General features: G+C 38.7%; 1 protein-coding gene across 5 annotated transcripts in view; it reads right to left on the bottom strand.

The window, feature by feature from the left end:
* The window catches only part of LOC126482899 (uncharacterized), a 387,862-nt gene that overhangs the window by 84,125 nt on the left and 279,112 nt on the right, over nucleotides 1-24,625 (bottom strand). For all 5 annotated transcript variants that reach the window (XM_050106576.1, XM_050106577.1, XM_050106573.1 and 2 more), the window contains exon 4: nucleotides 13,108-13,305. In XM_050106576.1, the coding sequence (XP_049962533.1) occupies nucleotides 13,108-13,305 (198 nt within the window). The remainder of the gene's footprint in view (nucleotides 1-13,107; nucleotides 13,306-24,625) is intronic.

Below are 24,625 nucleotides of genomic sequence, written 5' to 3'. Positions count from 1 at the left end.
CATGGCATTTCACAGATTCCTAAAAGAGTTTGAGCCTGGTGTGCATCTGCACTGATGAGATCAGTGGACATCTCACCTTAATGTGTGTGTGTGTGTGTGTGTGTGTGTGTGTGTGTGTGTGTGTGTGGTGTCTGATCTTTTGGACATGTTTAAAAGAACAGACACAGCATATATTTACATTTATTTTGTCAGCAAGACAAAGTAATAACCAGGCCGTAGCAGAAACTAATTTGGTCACATGACTAGGTGCAGTTACATTCCAATTCAAAGTAGCATGTGTTATTATTTTGCAGCGTAAGTGTGAAATGTAATCAAGGAATGTGACTGCAGAAAATAACTTCACAGGAAGACATGACAACTTGCTGTTAACCTCATTAATTTTATTGATAATGATAAAGGTATGATCATATCAACAGAGTAGATGACAGAAGGTGCAAGCAAGGAAAAGTTAAGCAAGTCAATGATGTGCAAGTTACGGAAAGAGGGACTCTATGCTGAGAGGAGGAGAATTCAGGTATCTGTTGAAAAGCAGAACAAGTAAAATGCACGCAATAATATTTCATTGATGATAAAGATAAATGTATTATTTGACAGAAATTTCTGCAATATTATGAACAAAACAAAGACAACCAACTCTGCTAACACTTCAAGCAACTGTTGCACAAAACTGGGCTGAAAGCTGGCAATGAATGTATCAGAAAAACTGTTCCATCTATGGGATTTGCTTTCAAAAGATGCCTATACAAACAAGTCTTTATTTATTTTTCATACACCCAACACTGTGAATATATGTTGTAAAGTGATAATGTCTAACAAGTATTATGAAATAACAGTGTCACGCAATGTTTAATTGTTGTGCATGCAAAGTTTTGTTTTGTTGTCATTTCATCTCTATGACTATAATATGAAAACTTTGGATTGTCATGCAAAAGAACAGAAAACAATGATATATGTGTAGAGACAAGGAAAGTTGAACTTTTGGCATTAATTAAGGAGTACTAACCTCCTCATATTATATCAACAAAATTTTACAAGACAAAGATTTCCAACTTCTGCCACCATATTATCTAGGCCTAATTCCTGTGTAATTGGTCTGAAATCTTGCAAAGAATAAGATCTATAGTTGTAATACTTCAACCATATCTTTCTCTAACCTGAATAAATAATGGTTGATGCTTTGCTGCTAACAGATAAACATTGAGTGAACATTTCATTGTAATGCTACTTTTTTTGTAACTTGCACATCAGATTCGCTGGTTTTCAGTTAACTTTTCAGTTGGCCTCTCAAGGTCACAACATGGATGAAAGAGTGTGTCAAGTGGTCCTGACAGACATGCATTGAAGAGGATTGTGACAAAAAATAAGTGGATGACAGAGGCAGAACAGAAAGTCGCACTGTCAGAACCAAAACAACATGAAGGGAACACCATAGACAGAGAATTGCAAGGTGAGCTGGAATTCCGAAACTGCTTATTAGTGATACAAATATCTGTAACAGGAAAACATGGTGCCAAAACCATAAAACCTGTGCTATGGAGCAGTGGTCGAAAGTAATTTGGTCAGATGAGTGTTGTTTCACATTATTTCCAATGTCTGGTCAAATTTAAGTCCCAAGAGTGAACATGGTGGGAATTTGGTGATCTTGTCCAAGTATAAACTGGATAAAAGCCAGTCATTTGCAGAAGTGATTCATGAATATGAAGGTGGTTTCAGAGAGGGCTGTTCAACTGTGGATAACATCTAAGTACTGTGGCAGCTCACTGAGAAGATGTGAGAATAAGGGGAAGACCATCATGTGCTCTTTGTAGATTTTAAGAAGGCGTTCACTGTGAGAGTCTGATGGATTGCCTAACTGAGTTTCAATACCCAAGAAATTCATCAGCCTGCTTAGAGTTTGCCTCACTGATTCAAAAGGCACAACAAAATGCAGGAGTCAATTCACAGAGAGCTTTAACATAAATGTAGGACTGAGACAAGGCTATGGTGCATCACTAATATTGTTAAACTAGGTGCTAGAAAATATAATGAGGAAAGCTTCCCATAAGGTTTCTAAGGGATCAAGATAGAGGATGAGAAAATCACACATCTTGCATTTGCTGACCACATGGCCCTATTGTCCAGATTTAAGGAAAAACTGATACAGATGAGTGACAGTATGGAGCCAACAGTCAGCAAGAACGGTCTCCTTGTGAATAAATCGATGATTGAATATCTGATGACAAGCAGGACTCATGCCTATTGAATAGACCCACTTCAGCCTCTGGTAGTTGGAATCCAATCCTACAAAGGATTCATAATTTTAAATATCTAAAAGTAATCTTTAAAGAGTACATATTGTGTGAAGAAGAAATCAAATCAAAGATCCAAGCCACAAACTGACCATACTTCAGCCTCTGTCAGTTTTCAAATCATGCAGTCTCCCAAAGAATTTCAAACTTCACTGAACAAAATACTAATCCAATTTGTAGAACCGTGTACTTGTGAAACTTTGGCTGCCTGGAAAAATACTTAAATAATCTTCTCATTTTTGAGAATAAAGTCTTAAGAAAGAACCATGGTCGTATACAAGCTGAGATCACTGGGGAATAGAGGATCTGGCAAATTGTGAGTGAATGTGATCTACAACAGTCCACATTTTGTAGGCCTATGACAACCAAATGGCTTGTACAGGTGTGCAGGTCATATTGCTTGGATGGATAAATATCGAAATCCATGAAGTTTACTCCCTGAAGAAGAACACCACTAGGTAGACCAAACAAAAGACAAGAGGAATGGAGTCCACGAGAACTTGCTGCAGATCAGCATAGAAGGTGACTGATGGGAAAAAGCAGTAAATATGAGAGCCATTCAATAAGTAGTGCAGCACATTTTCCCCTCAAAGCAGGATGACTTTATTCCAGATTCCAGTACACCACATTATCCCCCACTCTTCTGGCTACAAAACCCTATATGTTTACATAATCCCTATTCAATGTGACAGCCTTATGCCACCTTACTGTGAGGGTCTATATACCAACATGGTACACTCTACTGCTCGATGTTGAAGCCAACATCTTGCTGCATCAGTAACCTCCTCATTATCCATATACTGCTTCCTGTGGAATGCAGCCTTCATTGGCCCAAACAGATGGAAGTCGGAAGGTGCAGGATCCATAAATAAAGACTGTAATAAACTTGATTAAGTTTGTTTTCATTTGAGGTCAATGGCTGTGAGGCCTCTGGATAATATGAGTTATCTCATTTTGACTCTGCTCCAACTCTGGCTCCGCCATTCGATTATGTAATGCCAACTGCAGAAGCTGACGAGAATTGCTAGAACACCTACAGCTCTTGTCTGGGATAACGTCCCTAAGTGGGACTTAGAAAATTTTCGCTCAGCATACAGTCGAATGAAGTTTTATACAATCCTCTAAGGTGCACAGACTTGTGTGAGGCCTTGCATTGTCATTGGGAAGGAAAAGTTCACTGCATTTTTGTTGTGACAAACATGCGGAAGTGGTTTCTTCAGTTTCCTGAGGGTAGCACAATACACTTCAGAGTTGACAGCGGCACCAGGAGAGAGAACATGAAACAGAATAAATCCTTCAGAACCCAGAAGATGCTGCTGTGACTTTACTGGCTGAAGGTGTGGCTTTGAACTTTTTCTTCAGAGGAGAGGTGGTGTGGTGCCACTCCATAGGTTTCTGTTTTGTTTCCGGTTCAAAGTATTGAACCCACAATTCATCACATGAGATGATTTTTGTAAAAAATTTCCATGATCAGCCTTGTAATGCTCAAGAAATTCTGCACAGATGATCCTTCATTCCTCTTTTTGGGCTTTTGTTAGGCGGTGAGGAACCCACTGGGCACACACCTTTGAGAATACCAACTGGTGGACTAGTCTGTCAGCACTACCAACGCAGATGTCCAGTTGAGCAGTTGAGGTATTTGATTATGATCCATCAATCACCTTGAATGAGGGTGTCCCCCACATTCTGACATTGCAAGAGTAACAGCTGTGTGCACCTGGGTGGCACACGGTAGATGGGACAGGTTCGTGTGACCTTGTTGTGATGATGGCAGACACCTTGCCCAATGACTCACCATTGTATTGTATGTTGACCAGGGCCCTGAAATGACAGAGAGGCTCTGTCCCCACCACAGCCGCAGTGGTCCACAACCCCACGAGGGCTACCGCAGTTCACTTCACCCCTCCGCCACCCCACAACGAACTACTTTCTTGGGGCTATTGTGTGGTTCGGGCCCCAGTGGACCTCCCCCCCTCCCCCCAGGGAATATCTCACACCAGTCGAGTGTAACCCATATGTTTGCGGGGTAGAGTATGGTGGTGTACGCATACGTGGAGAACTTGTTTGCGCAGCAATCGCCGACATAGTGTAGCTGAGGCGGAATAAGAGGAACCGGTGCGCATTTGCTGAGGCAGTTGGAAAACTGCCTAAAAACCATCCACAGACTGGCTGGCTCACAGGACTTCGACACAAGTCTGCTGGGCAGATTCGTGCGGGGACCAGGCACTCCTTCCCACTCCGGAAAGCCGTGCGCTAGACTGCACGGCTAACTGGGCGGGCCATGACTCACCGTGGTTTTGTTCACTGGCATGTCTCTGTAGACATTCTGCAATGGCCTATAAATATTTGTGATGCCATTACAAATACAGATACCATTTTGAAGGCTACATGGACTGTTGCCACCAACTGGAACTTTATGAAACTATAGGAGTTGAAGTGGGAATATTCCATGATGTCCCACAACAAATTTCATATTTTTTTGAACCAAAACTGGCTGAAAGGGAACAAAATGTGTTTCAGTACTTACTGAATGCCCCTCACAGAATTCAGCAAAAGAGGAGCATTGTAGATGTGCATGATCCTCTGGGCATGACTGAGAAACGTAAAGTAAATAAGTAAGATTTAGGGAAACCATGAAAACTTAAAGCTCAATGGATATGAGAATTTGAAAAATTTTCCCCCAAATTTTGAGCACATTGTGCTCACAACTATGCTGTTCTGCTCAGTTAGCATCTGTTGCACCATGACCCAGACTGGTGTAGCAGCAGAATCTTGTGACCATCTCAGAAAAGAGATGTTATAGGACAGTTGATGCAAGACACCTCAGTAGTTATGTGTTCTTACACAAGGAGATGTATTCAATTTGCTGACAATGCAGAAGTTGCCAAGACTTCTCAAAGGAGAAGTTGCTACGAGAAGTTGCCCCTCCAGTATCACACCACTGGGCTGTGAAGTTCCTGACATTACAGGAAAGCTGAGACAATGATGTCATGATTTCTTAATGGTTCTGTCTCATGTCTTGATTCTGTTATGACTTCTGGCACAAAACTATGACTGTTCCAGAAACAAAAGCACACCAGGCTTGCATATATATTACCAGTTCTAGACAAGCATTGTCCAGTAACCACCAAGAACCAGTTACAAGAGGAAATCCACTCTCACATATTGTTAAAGATGAGTTAACAAGGTGCTGTCAGCATTCTTTGCCTCAGGTAATTGTGGGCCTGCTGTCTACACCAAATACGGATACTGCTGACTTGGCGCACCCCAACCTGTGGGCCACCTCTGGCTAACTTCTAACTGCTGTTGTGCACCAACTCTCAAGTTCCATGGTTCGAGCTTGGGACAACTAACTGTCCCGCCATTGTTGTCTGTGTGGCAAAACCCTGTTGCTGGTCACTGCCACATGCGAGGAAATACTGTAGCTGTTTGCCATTGCCTGTGCTGGCTCATGTCAATGTTGTGAGCCATTGCCATTTGCGCTGGGTCCACAACATGATTCTGCATGCTATGTTGTGCCAAGCTGTATATTCATGCCTAGCACACACAGCCACCATCACAGGCTGCTGCTTGCTGCACTTCCGTTGCTGTGCTGATGTACTGCTTTGCCATATGCCACACACTGTCTGAAACAACAGACAGTTGCTTAGCCAAGCACTTCATCACTGACTGAGCCCAGGTTGAGCCTTGGGAGCACTGGCTGCCTTCCAGGACTGTCATTACTGTTTTAATTTTCTATGGAACAAAACTTATGCTTAAAAATGCTGTTTTCGTGATGGAACATTGGACAGAAACCTGAAATCTATCCATCACACCACTGCAACCATGCCTAGGTTGGTGAACTACATGCTTCCCTGACCATTAGCAGCACAGCTCCATCACCCAGTGTAGAAGGAAGAAAGGAATGAAGGAGGAAAGATTAGGGTTTGATATCCTGTAGACACTGAAATAATTACAGATGGAGCACAAGCATTGTTTCAAGGGTGGAGTAGGAAATCAGTAGTGCTCTTTCAAAGGAACCATTCCATCATTTGTCTAAAGTGATTTAGGAAAATCACAGAAAATCTAGATCTGGATGGTTGGATGCATATTTGCTTAAAGTGATTTAGGGAAATCACAGAAAATCTAAGTCTGGGTGGTTGGATGCAGATTTCCTGAATGAGTCCAATGTGATAACCACTGTACCACTTTGCTCAATACCCATAAAAGAGTCATCCTCCCCTGACCTATACAAATCAGAGTGTGTATAAATGAAGTGTAGCATCTGGATATGGATGAATGTATGCTAAGCGTAACAGAGGAACTTCGTATTCTGGCCTTGTTTTTCAAATCTGCTAACACAATGATTAAAAAAGGGTTGTTTATATGACAGAGATTTGCTGTGGAAATATTTCATAACATGTGATTTAGAACTGGGCCTTCAGTTTCCTCGGGGAACTACTCAAGCCATGGGACAGGAACCACAATAATACATGATTCATCAAACTTGAGGGGACTTCAAAAAGTAAGTTACACATTATTATAGCAGGCCATGTATAATTCATTGACCGCTGCACTGCACTTCAAAGTGACACAGATTCATGACAGTATTTTTCAACATAGTTACGAAATCTCTGTAAAGAACAGCCAAAATGATACACCTCAATTGTTTCATTCTTTGACAATACATATCCAATCTTGGTCATAGAGCCATTCAAGAACTGCTGTCTGAATGTCCTCATAATTGGAAATTTCTTTCCCCAGATGTTCTTTCAGCTTTCCAAACAAATGGAAATTGCATTATGTAAGTTCTGGACTGTTATGGTGGATCAGCATGAACCACATCTGTGCAGCCTTGGTCGAATTGTTGGCACCATTCAACATGACACTCCATTTTGTCTATATACTACCAGAATCTCATGACTAACCTGGGCGTAATTTAAGCATTTTGTGCACAAGAATGGTACTTTCCTGTACAGTTCAACTCTGGAGTACATTTCCAGTTGCTGCATCATTTCACTCCATGCGTGGATGCAGGGGGAGGTGAAACCGGTGTATCTTCCCTGGGTGGCAATTTCAGGGGGCACCAAATTCATATTTTTGAAGAAAAACCTTGTTTCACAGAGTGCCTAAAATAGAGCACATGTTGGTCTACCAATTGTTCATATGATTTTGAAATGCATCTCCATTGGTTTCTGAACATTTTTGAACACATTCTAAGTTGATATCTAAATGAATCAAAAGTTGATTTTTGAATGTGTGCTTAGTGTACCTGATATATCTTTGCATCTAGACATAAAAAACGTTTCCAAAGACAAAAGGGAACAGGGCTATATGAACTGAGCCAAATAGCCCAAACGGATGAATGCCAAGTCCTATTTTGTGGGAATGATAAGCACTGTTATAATTACAGCAAAATCCATTGATTCAGATTACCAGAGTGGAAATAAATGACTAACAGGAAGAACAGATAAGAAATATTACCTATAATCTTCTCGGTGTATCCAAGAAAATGAAATTTTGACACAAAATTTTTTCCAGATCACTACACTACTAAAGGTCAGTTGTACAGTTCCCAGTTAGCAGCTGCTTAATTCTATTTCTGAATAATATGGAAAATGAGTTGTACGAACACGTAATAATGCCTAACCGGAGAATAAATGAGGGATAACTAAACTGCTGATTCTACCAGGGTTAGTAAAGTTAACCAGAGAATAACTTTTGACAGTGGCAGGAATAGTTACAGAATTAGTGATGACAAGTTTGTTTGTTAGAATGAGGAAGGAGAAGAAGTGGGAACATCACACAAACTATGTGGAAGAATATGACTATTCCAAATTTATATAAAAATTTCATATTACTACTGCTACTTTTCGATCTTGTGCCTGAGAAACTGGAGCATATGAATGAATGTGAAATTATTTCCTATTAAAAAACTTTGTGCTTCTAGGAGATGTAACAGGCATTTGATATTGGTACTTTGTGAATTACATTATGTTATGTTATTTATGTAAATGAGGTAGATAAAATGACCATTTGTGCCAAAACAGTCTCACTTATATTGTATGTGTTACAATTGCTGCAATATTAGAAAGGCATATTTAATTTTATCTAACAGTGACAAAATATATGTAATCAAATTGAGAAACTACACCAGAATTGGGCTCTATTTGTATTAAAAGCTTTTTCAGTATTAGGCAATGACATTTTAATTTTTCATGAAGCAAAACATTTGGTGAACTATGATGAGGTCACTGATTCTTTTAGAGAAAGAAAAGCACACCTTGCAAGCTGTAGCAAGATTAGAGAGAAAAAATGCTGGGACCTAAGGACTGAAGAAATGTTTACTGTCTTGCTTGTCTCTTGCCCTTACTGCTTTCATGTTTCCTATATTGAATTTCTTATCACTCAAAAGAGAAAGTTACAAGCTAACAGCTTCTCAAAAGTTCTTATTCTCCCAGTCACAAATAATCCCATCAAGTATTAATTGAGTTTTTTTTTTTTTGGGGGGGGGGGGGGGTTTGATGTCAAACCAGTTGACTGGGAGCACGAGAGGCACCACAGGACACTCTAATTTTCACTGTCCTGAATATAGGGTTTATGGCTTCCATCACAAAATATACACATTTGAATTCCACAGAGCGAAATACAGTGCTGTATGATGAGGCATGCCACTGCACTTTGGCACACTTAAGACCGCATAACTTGTCTTACATTTCGATGAACATATATGTTTTATATTCAAACCCTTCAGAAAGATGTGTGCTACAAAATAAACATATTTTTGAAAATCAACTTTTTTAAAATTTTTGATGTTTTGTCTCAAATGCTTGGGAGGGGGGGGGGGGGGGGGGGGTGAACACCAATATCAAGTTTTTGCCTTGGTTCAGAAATATCATAGATAGATCCAGGGCTATTTCACTCCCAGACTCTGCTGCATCTGTTATCCATACTGTAGTAAAAATGTGTCTGCTAGAAATCTAGAACATGTACTCTCTTGTGACAATCTGCCACTCTGGTTGCATAATGGTTTTAGCATAGGACAACATTTATTTAATTTTTATTTATTTATTTATCCTTTATTATCCTTTATTTACCCTTTCTCTGCTGGATCAAGAATTATTTTCATTTCATGCACTGACAGGTACTGTTTGACAAAAATATAATTTATTACAAAATTATTCTAGGGCTATTTCATATTAGATTAGATTTTGTAGTTTTTCTTTTGATACAATAATAGTATTGCAATTGTTTTGAAATGTAATGCACATAAATTCATTAACACTGTAATAACAGTTTTCTATTAGAAAATTTTTCAGACATTTTTTGAAAATATTTTTATTGTTTATTTCTCTTGAGACTAAAGGGAGTTTTTCAAGGGTTTTGGTCCAGTGTATAACCTTTTTTTGTGTAGGTTCAGGGAAGAGGTTCTGTTTCCTTGTGTCATGGTTGTGTTGTGTGCTGTCATCTCTAGTATCAGCAGAGTATTTGAGTTTGGTCCAACAGAGGAGTTCGTGTAGGTATATACTGGGTAAAGTTAGTATTTTGAGAGCTTTAAATGCTGGTTTACATGAATCTTTCCATTTACAGTTGGCTATCATTCTTATAACTCTTTTTTTGTAATTTAAATACTTTATTAATGTTTGTTTTCGAAGTATTTCCCCACAAAAGTATGCTATAACTTAATATCATATGAATTAATGCATAATATATTATTTTCATAATGCCTGTATCTTACAGGTAGCTGAGTTTGTGCTGAGCTGAGTTTCCCCTTCATACACTATACATGCTTATCCTAGTTTACACTGGTCCCTTTAATCCCGTAAACAAACCAACCTAGTTTACATTTTCATCGATATTTCTGCCAAGGAATTTTGTATATTTGGTGTTCTCTGCTAAGCAACCATCTATGCATACCTTCACTGTGAAAGTTTTGAAGTCTGAAGTTTACACAAAGTGTTTTAGTAACAAAGTGTTTTAGTAATATCAATAAATCTTTGGATGGCATTATTCACTTCTACATTGGTTTCTATTTCTAGCTTTTCTGTGTCTTTATCCTTAAACAGAAGAGTTGTGTCATCTGCACTAGTTTACTATATTACCATACCTAATCATATTTGGGATGTGATTTGTGTATAGAATGAAGAGTGTTGGGCCAAGAATGGAGCCTTGTGGCACAGACAAGTGTAAAATTCTTGCTTTAGATCTTATTTTTTCACCAGTAGTTTTTGTAATTTCAGTATATTGGTTCCTATTTGTCAGGTACGAGAGAATCCAGTCTCCTGCATTTCCTCTTATGCCATATACTCCTAATATTTCTACTAAAGTTTTCTGGTCTACACAGTTGAATGCCATTGTTAGATCCAGAAATATTCGTACACATTTATTTTTAGGGTCCAAGTTTGTTATGACATTTTCGATGCGATCTATTACTGCATCTATGATGCATTTATCTTTCTGGAAGCCAAACTAATTCTTGTTGATTGTTTCATATTTCATGAGAAAAGTGATGAGTCTCTGTGCATAAGCTCATTCAAATATTTTTGATATTACTGGTAAAAGAGCTATAGGCCTATAATTTTCTGGATTGTATTCATTCCCCTTTTTATGTCCTGGTTTTATCAGTGCTGTCTTTGAGCACTTTGGAAAAGTTCCTTCCAGGAATGATGAATTGATTAGTTGTGTGTTAATTCCACATGACTTTGTTTGTTTTAGGTTTTTTATTATCTTTAGTGTTTCTTCTTCTGTCGCTGGGGAAAGTGCCATTGTTTTTCCATGGGTATTAATAAATGTTTTCCATGTGTTATTGTATTTTTTGTTATTTGTTTTTTCTTTTGGTTTTTGGCCTACTGTGGCAAAATAGTCATTGAAGAGATTTATGATTTTATTCTGTTCAGTTACAGTTTGTTTGCTGATCATGGACTGTATTTTGCTGTGTTCCTGTGAGTTAGAGAGTTTGCAATTTGTATTTATAATAAACTAACAAGCCTTGCTTTTATTATCAGCACTATTTATGTACTTTTTTGCTTCTAGTTGTTTGGCTACTTCCAGTACTCTAGCATACATTCTTTTATATTTTCTGTAGTAGTCTTTAAAGTTTTCATCAGTGCTAGTTTTATGTATTCTGTGCATCATTTTTATCTTGTTCCTAGAGACCAAAATTCCTTTTGTTATCGATTTTTTGTTTTTATTTGTAGTTTCAGCTTTAGTTTTTACTACTGGGCATGTAATACTGAGATGGTAGGGAAGTATGTCAATAAAATAATTCACTTTATGATCCTCTGATGGAGAGTCTTTCTCCATTATTTCCCATCCTCCTTTTTCAAGTTTTATCCTAAGGGCTGTTAAGTTTTGTTCACTTAATCTTCTTTTTTGCCATATTTATTGTGTCTTTTCGTTTGTGGTGATATGATTTAGACATATTTTTATTGCATCATGGTCTGACAGGGCCGTTTCTATAACCTCACTTTTGTACTGAAAGTATCTTAAATTTGTGAAGATGTGATCTATTTGAGTACAGGAGTTAACAGTTATACATGTTGGAGTAGCTATTGCACTCTATAAGCCAGCGAGAGCCACAATTTTCTTCTTCTTATCGGCAATAGTTTCTAATATATAAACTACTTTTGAAGAGCCAAAATGTACTACAATAAATAAAATGTCTACAAAATGCCACAGTGTAAAATGTACTTGTGGTGACACAGTCGCAATTCCTGAAATCCATCGCCATGGCTGTGGCTTGCCGAGGAGCACCGCAGTCCTGGGTCCATGGATAAACTATGAAAATCCTCCACATTAAGCCACACACAGACAGACCTGGCCTGAAGATAGATCGGTAAGACTAGATCTGATGGGCAGGGCCTGCGCATTAGTGGGAAACAACAGGCTTCAGAACGGGAGGCCCAATCCATTAGAGATACCCACAGAAATTGACTACGTTTTTGGCCCATCGCAGAAATCCACTCATGTGGCCAGCTATTCATGTGTCACAGACACCATGTTAATGAAGTGAGGCCATGGTGATCAATCCATGTGACAGAAAATTTGTGTGAATACCTTGAGAATCAATACTAATGATAATAGGTAGCAACTCTCTGTAAAGATAATTGCTGAGCTGCAGACAGGCACATAGAAAAGACAATCACACTCTCAAAATTAAATTTTTGGCCATAGCCTTACTCAGAAAATGAGAGCACACACACATTCGCACAATCACTCAGACACAACTCATGCACGCTTGACTGCCATCTCCAACTGCTTTGTATACAGCCTCTGAGAATCAGATCCAAACAAACCACTCCTCACACCTCTCTGTCTCTCGTTGGCAGGCTACCCTAGCAGCAAGAAGTGGTGGCAGCATCGACTGCAAGCTGAAGGGAGTGATAGGAAGGGGAGAAGCAGTAGGAATGAGAGAGTAGGGAAGCAGCGCATGTACTCAGCTGCACATAGCCAGCAACGATGCATGACATCTCAATAAATAAAACATTTCATCTACTGAGACAAAAACAAGGTTTTTCCAGATTTTTTTCCAAATTCCTCTGATATTTCCCTGGCACATTTGAAATTCGCTGATTTCCAGAACTTGTGGCAGCCCTGTGTATTATCCAGTACCAACAACAACAACAACAATAATAATAATAATAAATGTCATAGTAATTACACAAGGCAGTTCGAATTGGTTTGCCCATACCGTCTATTCTTTACTTAATTGTGATTAATACTCATTACGTTTACCAAAATAGAAATGAACAAAAGACTCTCTTTCTCACTGTGTCTGATATTGCTTTATGTCTTTAAACTGGATTACATGAGTATGTCTCTGAAATGAGCCACAACTTACTTTATGAAATGGCACCTTTGCTCCATCAGCTGTTCCTTCAATTTCTCTCACATACTGAGGAAAGTTCTCACGAACTGAGGCCAGTGTTTCATCATAAATTTTCTTGCCTTCAGGAGTTTGGTAAATTGGAAGAAACACTTTATTCAGTTCATCTGATGTATCCAAGTAACTGTGTATGAGTCCACTAAATGTACGACCCTGGTAAAAAAGAGGATATTCATTAATAAAATACCATATTTCATCAAAAAATAATTTGTGACTATAACTTACTTCCTGTACCACATTCAAGCACAAATTACAATAGCACATTATGTTAATAAACTAAAAATATTCTGCCTTATTAGCCATGTGGTCTAATGCACTGCTTTCCAGGTGGGAAGACATGCCAGTACCCGGCACAAATCCACCCAGTGGATTAGTGTTGAGGTCCGGTATGCTGCCCAGTCTGTTGATGGTTTTTAAGGTGGTTTTCCATCTGCCTTGGAAAGTGCGGGCTGGTTCCCCTTATTCCACCTCATTTACACTATGTCGGCGACTGCTGCGTAAACACTATCTCCACGTACACGTACACTATAATTACTCTACCACACAAACATTGGGGTTACACTCATCTGGTGTGAGATGTTCCTGGGGCGGTGGGGTGGGGGGGCGGGTGGGGGGTGGGGGCATTGGGGCCAAACAACACAATAACCCTGGATTCCGTGTGGGGCGGCGGTGGGGTGAATGGACTGCTGTAGCCTGTTGTGGGGTTGTGAACCATTGAGGGCTATGGCGGGGACGAAGCCGCTCCATTGTTTCTAGGGCTCCAGTTCTATACAATACAATACAACTAAAAATATGCTTCTTAGAAGATACATCAGTAACAACAGAAGTGTTAGTAATTTTTGATAAGTAAGTAATTAATAAATGTTTATTTTTAATTATCTTAAAAGTTCAGTGCAAAATCATATTAAATCTGTCACCTACTGTTGTTAATTATTTTTTAGTTTTTGATGATTATGGGAACATCAAATAATAATGATGAACATTTCTAAAAGATTAAGTATGTGTACTAGATTGAAAAGTTAAACTAGATGTTTGACATCTGTGTACAACACGTTACCACATCAATATACATTACAGGCTGTCAAAAATCTTCAATCAGTCACCACTTTTTCTTTCCATTATTTCAAATTCAAGGGCGCTCATGCACACTTGGGTGAATGAGCTCTACTGGAAGAAGGGACATCGTGGAGGTTGCGGCTAGTTCTATTTCATTTTATTCTCTCTTTTCTTCCTGTCCATTCTGTTCCTGTCCTCTTTACTCAACATACAATTATTTTTCCATAAAGGCCAAATTACAAAAAAATCTGTAGAATTGCTGTAGGTACTCAAATGCCACCTACCAACTGGTGTATGAAAAATTTAGAAAAAACCTTCCCAATTTACTCAAAAAATTATACTTCTTATTACATTCAAGTGCATTGAAATCATCATGAGATACTGACCCCCATTTCTCCCATCCTAATACCGGTACCCCTTTCTTAACAGCCTTTACCCACTCCACACTAAAATTACCTTAGGTTTGATGGGCGAAGACTTCCAGGATAAGAAGCCACCCTCATTCTGCCAACGGTCTTGTCAAAGAGGGCGGAGGAGCGGACAGAGGTTCAGAGCACTGTCTTGTCCTTGGGGTGGGAAATTACCCCTAAAGGTGGAAGAATCAGCAATGCTCAACAGCAAGAGGATGAAGAAGGCAATGGAAACCACTGCATTAAAGACACATAATGTGTATCCATAGGACATTTGGCCTGTAACTGAAAAAGTATCATGATGATCTCTCCATTGGCATTCAGGTCTGTGGGAGGGGATTGTCAAGGAGGAGGTGACCATGAGAAAAAGATTGAATAATCAACAAAAGGACAACATTCTATGATACAGGGTGTGGAATGTCAGAAGCATGAATGTGGTAGGGAAGCTAGAAAATCTGAAAAGGGAAATGCAAAGGCTCAATCTAGGTATTGTGGGGGCCAGTGAAGTGAAATGACAAGAAAACAAGGATTTCTGGTCAGATGAGTAGCGTAATACCAACAGGAGCAGAAAATAGGATTAGTTATGAATAGAATGGTAAGGCAAAGAGTATGTTACAGTGAACAGTTCATTGATACGGTTGTTCTTGCCAGAATTGATAGCAAACAAACTCCAACAATGATAGTTCAGGTATACATGCTGACGTCGCAAACTGAAGATGAAGAGATAGATGCAGTACATGAAGACACTAAAAGGGTAATACAGTACATAAAGGGAAGTGAAAATCTAATAGTCATGGGGGACTTGAATGCATTTGTAGGGGAAGGAGTGAAAGAGAAGGTTACAGGAGAATATAGGCTTGGGACAAGAATGAGAGAGGTGAAAGACTAATTGAGTTCTGTAATAAATTTTGGCTAGTAACAGTGAATACTCTGTTCAAGAATAACAAGAGGAGGAGATATAATTGGAAAAGACTCAGTGGTATGGGAAGATTTCATTTAAATTACATCGTGGTCAGACAGAGATTCCGAAATCAGATACAGGATTGTCAGGTATACCCAGGAGCAGATATAGACTCATATCACATGGTATTAGTAATGAAGAATAGGCTGAAATTCAAGAGATAGTCAGGAAGAATCAATACGCAAAAAGTAGGATACAGAAATGCTAAGGGGTGATGAGATATGCTTGAAGTTCTCTAAGGCTACAGATACAGCAACAAGGAATAGCTCAGTAGACAGTACAGCTGAAGAGGAATGGAGATCTCTAAAAAGGGCAATCACAGAGATTGGAAAGAAAAACATAGGTACAAAGAAGGTAACTGTGAAGAGACCATAGGTAACAGAAGAAATACTTCAGCTAATAGATGAAAGAAGGAAGTACAAAAATGTTCAGGGAAATTTATGAATAAGAAATACAAGTCACTGAGGAATGAAATAAATAGGAAGGGCAAGGAAGTTAAGACAAAATGGCTGTGTGAAAAATTCGAAGAAACTGAAAAACGAAATGATTATCAGAAGGACTGACTCAGCCTACAGGAAAGTTTAAACAACCTTCGGCGCAAGGGTGGTAACATTAAGAGTGCAATGAGAATTTGACTGTTATATGCAGAGGAGAGAGCAGATAGGTGGAAAGAGTACATTGAAGGCCTCTATGAGGGAGAAGATTTGTCTGATGTGATAGAAGGAGAAACAGGGTTCAATATAGAAGAGATAGGGCATTCAGTATTAGAATCAGAATTTAAGAGAGTTTGGAGGACTTAAGATCAAATAAGGTAGAAGGGATAGACAACATTCCATCAGAATTTCTAAAATCGCTGGGGGGAAGCAACAAAACGACTATTCATGTTGGTGTGTAGAATGTATGAGTCTGACAACGACCATCTGACTTTTGGAAAAATATCATCCATACAATTCCAAAGACTGCAAGAGCTGACAAGTGTGAGAATTATTGCACAGTCAGTTTAACAGCTCATGCATTGAAGTTGCTGACAAGAATAATATACAGAAGAATGGAAAAGAAAATTGAGGATGTGCTAGTTGACAATCAATTTGGCTTTAGAAAAGGTAAAAGCACCAGACAGGCAATTCTGATGTTTCAGTTCATAATGGAAGCAAGAATAAAGAAAAATCAAGACATGTCCATGGGATTTGTCAATCTGGAAAAAGCATTCAACAATGTAAAATAGTGCAAGATGTTCGAAATTCTGAGAGAAATCTGTAGGGAGAGATGGGTAATATACGATATGTACAAAAGCCAAGAGGGAATAATAAAGAGTGGATGACCAAGAACAAAGCGTTTGGGTTAAGAAGGGTGTATGGCACGGATGTAGTCTTTCCTCCCTACTGTTCAATCTGTACATCGAAGAACCAATGATGGAAACAGAAGAACAGTGGAATTAAAATTCAAGGTGAAAGGATATCAATGGTACGATTCGCTGATGAAATTGCTATCCTGAGTGAAAGTGAAGAAGAATTACATGATATACTGAATGAATAAACAATCTAATGAGTACAGAATACACATTGAGAGTAAACTGAAGAAAGACAGAAGTAATGAGAAGTAGCAGAAATTAGAACAGCAAGAAACTTAACATCAGGATTGAAAGTCATGAAGTAGATGAAGTAAAGGGATTCTGCTACCTTGGCAGCAAAATAACCAATGACATATGGAGCAAGGAGGACATCAAAAGCAGACTAGCACTGGCAAAAAGGGTATTCATGGCTGAGAGAAGTCTACTAGTATCAAACATAGACCTTAATTTGAGGAAGAAATTTCTGAGAATGTACGTCCGGAGCACAGCAGCATTGTATGGTAGTGAAACATGGACTGTGGGAAAAGTAGAACAGAAGAGAATCAAAGCAAATGTCAAAAATTAGGTGGACTGATAAAGTAAGGAGAGAGGAGGTACTGCACAGAATCGGAGAGGAAAGGAATATGAGTGAAACACAGACAAGGAGAAGGGACATGATTATAGGATATCTGTTAAGACACCAGGGAATTACTTCCATGGAACTAGGCTTAGAGCAGTGGACACTATATCTGTGTTGCAGGAGTTCTCCAAATATGTTTACAAATTTGTCAGAACTGTTACAAACAAATAGGCTTCCACTGAGTTGACCAAAAATAGATTTCCTGAACAATTTTCTTCTGTTACACCAACAAATGCAAAACAAATCACGGACCAATACTCTTCTATTAATTTATTCATTCACTTTTTACCACAGATCCCATCAAGAAGTAAAATCAGGGATGAGGAATGAGTAAAGTTATACTTTAAGAAAAGGGAACAACTTTTACTAACTTAATAGTAGGCTGCATTATATTATATATAAATAATCATTGAACTGTTTGTTAAAAATTCCTGCTTGTCTCAGCTAAACTAGTAAATTAACAGAAAAGTTACTAAAACAAATGGTTCCTCAGTTATACTGAAATTCTGGTAATTAATCTCTTATTGGTCTTTAATATTGTTATTTTTAAATGAAACAATTAGATATATCTGTAAGCCACAGGCTTGCTCACAAAACACTACCACTTGTCATGTACCTGGTACACCTTTCCACCCTGAAATTTAGATAAATTGTAGGAATGACTGGTGAGGTATTTTTTATTTTCTTTGAGCTGGTGGCAATTCTCTGCTGTTTGCTTTGTGTTAGACGGGAGCCTGTTGAAAATGTTTGGTCAAATTACATTTCCCTACTCTGAACCCTGGGGATGGAGCCAAAGTCTGCATGAAATTTTTGTGTGTATCTTGTATTGTGATTATGTAAATCACACTAAATCTTGTACTGCTGAGAATTTCAAAATCCTTAAAGAGATTTCTACAAGGTGCATGGTTATCTAATTTATACAATATTCAGTTACTTGATTTAGAAGGATAAATACTTTCTTTTCTTTTACTGTGCTGTCCCAGAAGATAATGCCATTACAAATGATAGGGGTGGAAAATTTTCAAAAGATGCTTACAGGCTTGCCATTATGGAAACACTATCAGAGGTATTTTGAGTGTAAAATATACTAAACTGACCCTCTTGATCAATTTATCTAATTGATGCAGTCATATTTGAAAGGACCTTACTCCAAAATCTTAAGTTTCAGGAACCAAGGAAAACATTCTGTGAGTGAGTGTATGGAGTGCAACAGGATGGGCTTTCTGATGTGTAAAGAACAGAATGAAATGGGTATTTTGGTATTACTGCAGTTGCGAAGTTTTTCAATCTCTTTGAAAAAAATAAGTCCAAAATATTGGAATAAGGTCCTTTTCTTGAGGAAGTAATTCATTTGCAAGGTCAAGTTACTTCTTTAATAGTGTTTTAAGATGTTCCTTTTTTAAGTAATAGTTTTTTTCAGTATTGCAACTCTAATCAAAGCGCATACAAAACAGTTTCAAAATCGTCATCATCAACAGCACTGTTATGCACAGGTCATTTCATCAAACCACCATAGAAAGTGTTATATTCATGCAGAATATAATCAAGTAAGTGTTGTATGTCTTGCATTTTGTTCCCATTAATAGCCACTGGTCCAGTGAAAGTCTTTTCAAAAATAAAAACAGAAGGCACTTATGGAAATGAAGGATTCTTGGTACTTTCACTTGTTTCTGACCAATATTTGTCACTATTTCACATCTCACAATACTGTTCAGAAATAGTAACAGCTGAACCACAGAAATTTAGTGCATAGTGAATCATATATTTGATAGATGAAATGCAAATATGATCACTATTGAAAGGGCATTATTTCACGAGTGAAGTCCTTTCAAAATGTCTTGGTATATAGAATCTGGTACTGTTCTTAACTTATTTGGTTGAAATTTGGAATAATGCCCTTAAAAAAAGGACTGTATCAGTTGATGACTCTGCTTTCACTTGTCCTCCAACTGAGTGATGAGATTAACACAAAGCTTTTTTAAGTGTGCAGCCATTATTCGTACTTATGTTGCCAACAGGTCATATTTGCTTGTTCAGAACTGTATAAATTGAGCTTTTATTAGATTAAGATTTTTTTTGGAACCAAATGTAGGCCTGTTGAGTTATCAACTTGTGTATGCCAGAATAAGGCAGAGTTTAGATCCTTCATTATTATGTTTGTATCATCAGCAGTTTTGCATCCATCCCTTAAAGTCATTGGTAGATTATTTACACTACTCTACAAGACTTAAGCATGAGGCAGATGAAGTAACACAACACATTAACTACTTGGTGGAAATGAATGAAAATGCAGGAGCATGTTGCTAAAAGTCTTCCAGTCACACACAGAAAACTGGATGTCACATGCCACGAGGTCAGCACCAGATGACCGTTACACTGTGCAACAGGTAAGAAGGGACCCAAGTCAAATATCAAACGCAATTGCAATCACATTTACCAGGAATGAAAGGCACACAGTCTTGCTCTCCACAGTGGCATGGCAACTGCATGGGGATGATCTCTTTGTCCGAAGAATAGTATGTTGTGTTCAAAGAGATTTCAGGATACGATATTTCAACTGGACGGTGAGCCATCGAAGACTGATGAAGACCTCTGCCCCACCTTATATCATATGCTGATAGTATTGCTGTGCATACATCAGAGTCACAGTGACATAAGGACCATAATGCCTGTTGGCAGTGTCCTCATTCATGGAACTGCAAAGATCAGCTGTCTTCAGCACTGCCTCTCGCCACAGTAATCAGAGTATGTTGTGTTCTGTAGATGTCTGTACACTTGAAGCAAGTGTATGCAAGAGCATAGGGAATGGATCAACAAGGAGTAAGGTCGCGTGCTCTTCTCAGATGTGAGCAGATTCAGTTTGAGTAGTGATTCTAGTCATACCCTCATATGGAGATGTGAGAGTACGTAATGCACCCAGGAAAATGATCAAACATGATCATTTTGGTGGTCCAGATGATATGGTGTGAGCAGACATAATCTTTGATATTGGTACACCCACCAGTCAACTACATTGTGTCTCTGTACTCCTTAGCCATGAGTATTTTTTCAGGGTTGAACTCAGCCCTGGCTTCATTTTCATGGATGACAATGCATGAGCACATCAAACAGCGTACGTGGAGTGCCTTTTGGAATGAGGGGATATTCGATGAATGGACTGGCCTGCCTGTTCCCCTGACTTAAATGCATTCAAGCATGTGTGGGATGTGTTTGGGACATGCACTGCAGCATGTCCACATGCAGCAACGACCATCCAGCAATTGTCAGTCATGCTCGTGGAGGAATGACGGAACGCCCCAACAAAAGAACTCCTCACCAACCTTTGGCCTATTGTAATGACCAGGGGACCATAATAAATCACAGTGATTTAAGGGTAGTTCTTGTCTTTAAATAAAAGTGTAATTTCTGTTGATCTGTGTATTTCTTTCAATTATCTCCGGTACTATATTGCAGCAGTTGTTTCTATGTATGGTCCAAGTTTCATTGATCTATGCTGCTTGGCAGTGACACATCATCTGATATGCACATCATGTTTTGGACATCAGTGTTCATAGGTTACAAACATAAACACAGCCAGAACTGAACCTCCACATGTTACAAGGGCTCATTCAGAGTTTAATTTTATTTCTGTAGTATAGAGTGCCCCTGAATGGGTCAGGTGTGCACCACACATCAGAGGTGTTACCCAGATAACTGACCATTTGTGGGGTGCACACAAGGGCTTTTTAGACTAGGCTGTAGGAAACCCAGAAGCATCAGTGTAAGATGAAGAGAAATGCCTCCCAAAGGTAAGAGTAGTGGTTAATTGCCGAAGTATTTTCAACACAGTGCCTGAGTTCAAAATGCTCCTGAAAAGCAGTGAAGCCCACATCATGCCAGGTACAGCAAGCTGGCTGAAGCCTGAGATTGATAGCAGTGAGATTTTTGGAGAAATTTAATAGAATTCCAAAAGGATACAATAATGGGAAATGGAGGTGGCTTATCAGGAATAGGCAAAAAATAGTAATTGGATCCCTCTATCAGCCACCTGACTTATATCCTGATGTAACCGAGAACTTAACAGAAATACTCCGTTCACTTGTATGTAAGTACCCCAATCATATTGTAATCATCGGTGTAGACTTTAATCATTGAACAATCAATTGGGAAAATTACAGGTTTGTTAGTGGTGTGCATGATAAGACATCCTGTGAAACATTAGTAAATGTTTTCTCTGAAAAATACCTAGAACACTTAGTACAAAACCCCACCAATGATAGAAATATATTGGATCTAATGGCAACAAACAGACGTGGCCTCTTTGAGGATGTCCACATCGAAACAGGAATTGGTGATCATGATGCAGTTGTGGCAACTATGATTACCTAAGTAAAAAAGGCAACTAAAACAAGCAGAAAAATATAGTAAACTAGTTAAAAAAATCAGTAATGTCATATCAAAGAGGAACTTGAAACTTTTAGCACAGAGCAGGAGCATGTAGAGGAACTATGGCTCAAGTTTAAAACAATAGTTAACCATGCACTGTATAGAGACATATCCAGTGAACAGTTCATAATGGGAGGGATTCTCCATGGGATACAGTCACCATAGAGAAACTCCCAAATAAACAGACTACTGCATAATAGGTGTAAAACAGAGCATAGGACAATAGGTAGGGAGAAGCTGAATGAAATGCATTTAGCTGTCAAGAGAGCAAAGCATGAATGCTTCAGTGACTACTGCAGCAGAATATTGCTAAACAATCTTTCAAGTCAGCCCCTAGCAAATGAGACAGGAACTGAAATTGGGGGGTAGGAAGGCAAAAGCTGAAATGATTAACTCTGTTTTCAAATGTTCCTTTACAAAGGAAAACTCAGGAGAATCGACCCAATTTAATCCCCATACCACTTAAAAGATGAGTGAAATAAGAGTTAGTTTCAGTGGTGCTGAGAAACAGCTGAAACCATTACAATTGAACAAAGCTCCATGGCCCAATGGAATCCTTATCAGATTCTATATTGAATTTATGGCTGAGTTAGCCCCCTCTTCTAACTATAATCTATTGTACATCCCTCAAACAAAAAACCATACCCAGAAATTGGAAGAAAGCACAGGTAACATAAGTTTACAAGGGTAGTAGTAGTGATCCACGAAACTACCGTTCAATGCCTTTGACATTGATTTGTTGTACAATCTCAGAACATTTTCTCAGCTCAAACATAATGAGGTATTTCGAACAGAATGACCAACATGGATTCCAAAACATCACTCATGTGAAACCAGCTTGCACTTTTCTCATCTACATCTACATGGATACTCTGCAAATCACATTTAAGCACCTGGCAGAGGGTTCATCGAACCACCTTCACAAGTCTCTATTATTCCAATCTTATATAGCGCGTGGAAAGAATGAACACATATATCTTTTCATACAAGCTCTTTTTTCCCTTATTTTATCGTGGTGATCATTTCTCCCTATGTAGGTGAATTTTGTGAGAAGATTCCATCGCAACACAAAAGCCTTTCTTTTAATGATTTCCAGCCCAAATCCTGCATCATTTCTGTGACACTCTCTCCCATATTTCGTGATAATACAAACTGTGCTGACTTTCTTTGAACTTTTTCAATGCACTCCGTCAGTCCTGTCTGGTAAGGATCCCCCACCGTGCAGCAGTATTCTAAAAGAGGACAGACAAGCGTAGTGTAGGCAGTCTCCTTAGTAGATCTGTTACATTTTCTAAGTGTCCTGCCAATAAAACGCAGCCTCTGGTCAGCCTTCCCCACAACATTTTCTATGTGTTCTTTCCAATTTAAGTTGTTCGTAATTGTAATACCTAGGTATTTAGTTGAATTTACAGCTTTTAGATTAGACTGATTTATAATGTAACTGAAGTTTAATGAGTTCCTTTTAGCTCTCCTGTGGATGACCTCACACTTTTCGTTATTTAGGGTCGACTGCCACTTTTTGCACCATTCAGATATTTTTTCTAAATCATTTTGCAGTTTGTTTTGATCTTCTGATGACTTTATTAGTCAATAAACAACAGTGTCATCTGCAAACAACTGAAGACAGCTGCTCAGATTATCTCCCAAATCGTTTGTATAGATAAGGAACAGCAAAGTGCCTATAACACTACCTTGGGGAATGCCTGGAATCACTTCTGTTTTACTCGATGACTTTCCGTCAATTACTACATCACATGACATACTAAACGCTTTGGATCAAGGCAGTCAGACAGATGCAGTATTTCATGATGTTCAGAAGGTGTTTGACTCAGTACCACACGTATGCTTATTGTCAAAAGTTCAGTCATATGTGCTATCGAGTGAAATTTATGACTGTCTTTAGGACTTTTTGGTAGGAACAACACTGCATGTCATCTTGGGTGGGGAGTCACCATCAGATGTAGAAGTAACTACAAGTGTGCCCCCAGTGAAGCGTCTTGGGACCACTGCTGTTTGTGCTGTATATTCATGACCTTGCACATAATATTAATAGTAATCTCAGACTTTCTGCAGTACTACAAGCTGCATAAATATTCAGTCAGATCTCAATAAGATTTCAAAGTGGTGCAAAGATTGGCAACTTGCTTTAATGTCCAAAAATGTAAAACTGTGCATTTACAACATAAAAAAAATGTTCTGCTCTATGACTGTAACATCAATGAGTGACAGTTGGAATCGGCCACCTCATACAAATACCCGTAGCACTTTGTAGGGATGTGGATCGGAATGATCACATGAGCTCAGTCGTGAGTAAAGCAGGTGGTAGCCATCAGCTTACTGGTAGAATACTAGGGAAGTGCAATCAGTCAACAAAGGAGATGGCTTACAAATCACTCTTGTGACCCATTCTAGAATACTACTTAAGTGTGTGGGACCTTTACCAAATAGGACTAACAGGGGATATTTAACATATACAGAGAAGGGCAGCACGAATGCTCACGGGCTTGTTTGATCCATGGGAGAACATTACAGTGATGCTGAAGAAACCAAACTAGCAGGCTCTCGCAAAAGTCTGCTAACAATGTTTCAAGGGCCAGCTTTAAATGATGACCCTAGGAATACGTTACAATCCCCTGTGTATTGCTCACACA

Source organism: Schistocerca serialis, chromosome 1, assembly GCF_023864345.2.
Source record: "Schistocerca serialis cubense isolate TAMUIC-IGC-003099 chromosome 1, iqSchSeri2.2, whole genome shotgun sequence".
In the NCBI taxonomy this organism is placed as follows: domain Eukaryota; kingdom Metazoa; phylum Arthropoda; class Insecta; order Orthoptera; family Acrididae; genus Schistocerca; species Schistocerca serialis.
The sequence above is the reverse complement of the archived record's forward strand: the minus strand, read 5'-3'. Positions and strand labels throughout refer to the sequence as shown.